The sequence below is a fragment of the Galeopterus variegatus genome, unplaced genomic scaffold (genome assembly GCF_000696425.1).
Source record: "Galeopterus variegatus unplaced genomic scaffold, G_variegatus-3.0.2 Scaffold23474, whole genome shotgun sequence".
NCBI lineage: Eukaryota > Metazoa > Chordata > Mammalia > Dermoptera > Cynocephalidae > Galeopterus > Galeopterus variegatus.
The window spans coordinates 5,859-10,806 of record NW_007749585.1 but is presented as its reverse complement, the minus strand read 5'-3'; the positions used below and the strand labels follow the sequence as shown (position 1 = coordinate 10,806).

Here is a 4,948-nt window from a genome sequence, read left to right as displayed (position 1 = left end):
TTTTTTTTTTTTTTTTTTTTTTTTTTTTGTCCTTTTTGTGACCGGCCTCACCACACTCAGCCAGTGAGCACACTGACCATCCCTATACAGAACTGAACCTGCGGCTGGAGCACTGCTGCACTCCCAGCGCCGCACTCTCCCGAGTGCACCACGGGCTCGGCCCCTAGGCCTGCGTTTTCCTTGTTTTGAGTCAGCAAAGGGATGTCAGTATCTTAACGTGTCAGGAGGCACTTCAGCCTCCACATCAACACTTCCAGGGAACATGAGCTCTCAGGAACTGAACGGGCCACTGTTGGCGGCCACTTCACCCCCGAAGGTTCTGGTGGGTGCCCACGAGCTCTGGGGCCAGGCTGAGCCTTGAGAGAAGTGGTCAGGGAGGAGGAAAGGGGTAATGATGGGGGAGCACAGAAGAGGAAACAGGACAGCGCAGGAGAGAGGAAGGGATGGTGGCGCCCGCCTCTAACGTCCAACGTATTTTTCTATGAGCCTGCAAGAGCCGGTCAGAAGTCCTTGGGCTGATCCGTAAAATAGAATTTGCCTATTAGTTTTCAAAAAAAAAAAAAAAAAGCTTTCTTCAGGTCAGCAGAGACAAGCAAATCTAATTTGCAATTTCCTGCTTCCTGAGAGCTGGGGTATTGTGTGGACAAAGAGTATCGGGATGAGCAGCTAGGGCTCCAGAGGGGTCAGGTGAAGACAAGGCCGGCACGGCTGCTGCAGTGAGCCCCGAGCCTGGCCCTCAGCCCGGGCGTTGGCAGGGGCAGCTTGCCCCCTGACCCCTGACCCCAGGACGTGGGAGCCAGCACTGCAGTAGCTCGCACTCTCTGTCAGTAAGGATGTTAAATGGTGATTTTCATAAAACATTCTTTGCAAAGCACAGTCTATCCAAACCCTGTCGTAGTTTCCAGAAGATGAACGTTTAATCAGCAAGGCTGCTCTCCGCCGCCTCTGCCCTGTCAAGACTGAGCCAGTGACCTGAACGGGGCTGACAGCATCGGAGGGTGCGAGCAGACCTGCTCAGACCAGGGCTGTCTGCAGCCTGACAGTCTCGCGGCTCGTATCGCCACCAGACAGGATGGCACCCCAGCTGAAAAGCCCTGCAAGATCAGAGCCGCTACTCGGTTGCCCACCTGACAGCTCGGGAAAGCACTGCTGCGGCACAAACGATTTGGGTGATGATTGGGAAAAATGAGTGCATTAAAGGATTGTGAATGCTCAGCAGTCAGCCCCTTTCCAGTACTTTTTAATGTGCTTTTTATCTCCTCGGAGTAGCCCAGACTCCCTCCCCAGCCCTTCCCACCCTGCATGCCTTCCCCAGCTTCTCCGTGTTTTGGAGTTCCACTGACTGCAGTAAAGCGAAGACAGAACATCGAGATCTTCCCTGAGACTTGTTTTCCCTCTTTAAAGTTCCACCATGAGCTTGACTCTTGTCTGGAACCAAAGTCTCTGAATTTCTAAAACCTGCAAATTCCTTAGAGACTGCAGTTCTTCAACCTTCTCGTGTAGACTTGGGGGGCGGGGTAGGGATGGCCTGCCACTCGCGATTTAGAAAGAACTCCATCAGCCTGGGAAGGGAACTCACTGCAGCAAATGACATAAAGGCCTCAGGATTCCGAGTTCAGAGGACCTCTCTGTGCCTCCCAGGGCTGCATTCTCGTGTTCGCTTTGGTTGCTTCTGTGACGGCAGGTGGGTGAGAGATGGCAGTTCTGGGTATGCCTCTTGTCAGGAGCTCTTCAGTCACAAAGCTGTTAGCAGGTGGTTCTTCAGTCACTCTAGAGCTATGAAAAAAAGGAGGGGATAATAAGCCAGGTAGCATTTATTAGGCACCTGCTGTGTGTCAAATGGGCAGTAGTGGGAAAAGGTTTGCAGTCGGACAATCCCAGCTTCAAATCCTGGATCTGTCCCTTGCTTTCATCTGTAAGGTCTCGAGCAGGCCTAACCGTCTGCGCCTTGGGGTCTTCGTTTGTAAAGAAAGGAGACGTGCTTGTTCTGAGAACTTCTGTGGATGCGGAGGAGCCCCCAGCGTATAGCTTGAGCGTAGGGTCACAACCTCCCATCCGCACCTCGTCTTCCTCCCACAGAAAAGCTGCTTCTGCAGCACACTCAGCAGGTACTGCGCAGGCTCACACCGAGTTTCCCAGCCCCGTGAGGCCTCTTCGAGCTGTTCTGAAACTTGCCCATAGCTCACAGGGAGGGTTTGCAGAGCTCTCAGGGATCCACATTCCTTGCCCAGTGAGTGAAGGGAAACAGAGGACAGCGGATAGATGTGATATGATTTAAGAGCAGTTGAAAGGAAAGGAAACATCTTCTGGAATGTTGGTGTTAGCAGACCACAGAAGCTTAATTCAAGGTTCATGAAGCTCATGAACATTCAGCAGCAGGAATTCTAGGGCTTTAGAGAACAGTCTGAGCAGGCCCTCCAGGGCTTCTGCTTATTTTCTGTATTTTTCTTTTCTTTTTGTGGTCAATTAGACATAACATAAAATTTACCATTGTAACCATTTTTAAGTGTACAGTTCGGTGTATTAAGTACATTCACGTTGTTGTGCGACTATCACCACCACCCGTCTCTAGAACGTTTCCATATTTTCAAACTGAAACTCTGCACCCGTTAAACGCACTCCCTAATTCCCTCCCCACCGCCCCTTCTCTTTACGAAGCTTAACTACTGTGGGACCTCACATCTGTGGACTCGCGTCGTTTCGTCCTTTTGTGACTGGCTTGTTCTACTTAGCATGATGTCCTCAAGGTTCACCTATATGGTATCATGTGTCAGAATTTCTTTCCTTTTTAAGGCTGAGTGATGTTCCATTGCGTGTAAACACCTGATTTTGTTTATCCAGTTTATGTCTGTCAGTGGACATGTGGGTTGCTTCCACCTTTTGGCTTTTTATGAACAATGCTGCTATGAACATGGGTGTGCAAGCCCATGTATTTTTAAAACCACGTGGTTAAAAAAAGGGCTCTTAGCATACAAGAAACAGGCACCTCAGATCACTGTAGGTGATAAAAGCCCATGACACTGTCCATGGGGTTGTTTTCAAATTTCATCCTTTAAATCGGGCATCCTAGCCTGAAGGTCAACTGGGTACCTGTGGGTGACTATTTCTTTGCACAGGTTATTTAGGTGCCAGGTGTTGGCACTTTGCCGTGTGCTGGGGTCTCTCCGCTTGCGTCCAGGCTACTGTGCACGCTCCTGCCTCTGTCTGACCCGGGTGTCAATAACGGTTTCTCTCTTCTCACATCCCACCCTCCCCCACCTCTCCACCCCTGCCCACCTCCTCTCCGCCTTCTCTCTGCTGGCTCCTCCTGCTCTCCAGTTCGACCAAGACCAGTGCATTCAGAGCACCAAATTCGTTTTGCAGGCCGCAGCCATGCCCCTGCTGCAGAGCGAGCCCAGCCTCACCAGCAACGAGCTGCACCTGCCTGGGAAGCCGGGCCTGGGCACGCCCTGTGCCAGCCTGACACTGGGCCAGCCCACGCCGCCCTCCTCCCTGCCCAACCTCACCACCGAGGCCACACTCACTGACATAATGCCCCTGAAGGACGAGCACGTGGGCCACCAGTTCCTGACCCCGGATGAGGCGCCCTCACCCCCCAGGCTGCTGGCAGCAGGCAGCCCCCTGGCCCACAGCCGCACCATGCACATCCTGGGCCTGGCCAGCCAGGACACCCTGCACGAGGACTCAGTGCGAGGCCTGGTGAAGCTCAGCTCCGTGTGACATGCCGGCCAGGCCCTGGGGGACTGCCCAGGTCTTCCACGGAGGTGGTGGGTGTGTCCCACAGCGACCTTCTCCCGACTGAATAACATGGTGAAGGTGACCACTCAGGTCTGGGTGCAGAGACCAGTTGGAGAGTGAGTGGAGCCCCATCTGATGCCAGGGGGCCGGCAGGACCCAGTTGCTGAGAGCTTGGATTTCTTTGAATTTTCCTCCCCACCCTGAGCATTTTGACAGAGATGAAATAGAGAAGTGGCTGTTTCCAGGCATTTGGAATCTGATCGGGGCCTGGGGAGGGAAGAGCCTGCAGGGGTCGAATCAGGGCCTGAGGAGAAAAGAGGTGGCCTGGATGCTACGGTGTGTCTGCTGCCTCATGACAGATGCACGGGAGGTTTCTGACACTCGTGGCCAGACTGGAATTGCACTTAGGTGTTAAGCTACTAATATTTGAAATAGACATGCCATTCCATTTGTTAATTAAAAACAAAAACAAAAAAAACCCTAAAGGGTAAAAAAACCACCAGACATGGATTTGCATGCCACGCTGCAGTCTGTTACAGTGGTGTTGGTATTCCAAAGGAATTGCTGCTTTCTTTCTTTCTTTTTTCCTTTGTTTTTTTTACTTTTGTGAATTTTCAAGTGCTGTTTTGTTGGAAGACAGTGCAACACAGTGAAACCAATGGACATGGTCTTCAGTCATCAGCTTCTTCAGCATTAGCTCTCCACAGTGAGGTGGCACCTGGGCTGCAGAGAGCTGCCAGGGCTTTGTCACCTCCAGTGTCCCTTAACCTTCTTTAAGTAGTTAGACGAGGTGTTGTGTTGTGCCGCTCCCGCCACACAGTCGTCACCTCCTCGTGTGATGAAACTCCCTGTGGACAGCCAATAAAATGACGTCCTCTGTTACTTTGGATCTGCGTACACGTAGCCTTAACAGCTTAAGTGAAAACAAATCATCTGGATGTCCTGGGGAGAGTTTGTTTTTATTGGAATACCCCTAGAGAGTAATGGCCCAAGAACAGCCAAAAACCAAATTTTTTAATTGTGAGGTATTTGCAGGATGATTTCTTAGATAAGGGACTAGCTTTTCATCAGTTTTTCCCCCTCCTTTAATCATCTATTTTTTTTTTTGACACATTCGTAGCAGAATTTGCTCTACATTTGCAGATCGCCGTGCAGCCGTTAATCTATGGTAGGCAGAGGGGAGGGGATGCTCAGGGAGAAGGGACACCGT

General features: G+C 51.3%; 1 protein-coding gene across 1 annotated transcript; it reads left to right on the top strand.

Moving 5' to 3' along the window:
• The first annotated feature begins 262 nt into the window (after nucleotides 1-262).
• LOC103583485 (probable palmitoyltransferase ZDHHC14) lies at nucleotides 263-4,544 on the top strand. Its single transcript, XM_008564784.1, has 2 exons — nucleotides 263-322; nucleotides 3,319-4,544. The coding sequence occupies exons 1-2, from the start codon at nucleotides 263-265 to the stop codon at nucleotides 3,718-3,720; spliced, it is 462 nt and encodes a 153-aa protein (XP_008563006.1). The 3' UTR covers nucleotides 3,721-4,544.
• The last annotated feature ends 404 nt before the right edge of the window (nucleotides 4,545-4,948 follow it).

Bases quoted from the DNA above. Each gene is read 5' to 3' on its own strand.
- LOC103583485 (XM_008564784.1), top strand. From the start codon at position 263: ATGAGCTCTCAGGAACTGAACGGGCCACTGTTGGCGGCCACTTCACCC. The intron at 323-3,318 runs GTGGGTGCCCAC...CCTGCTCTCCAG, and splicing joins CTTCACCCCCGAAGGTTCTG to TTCGACCAAGACCAGTGCAT.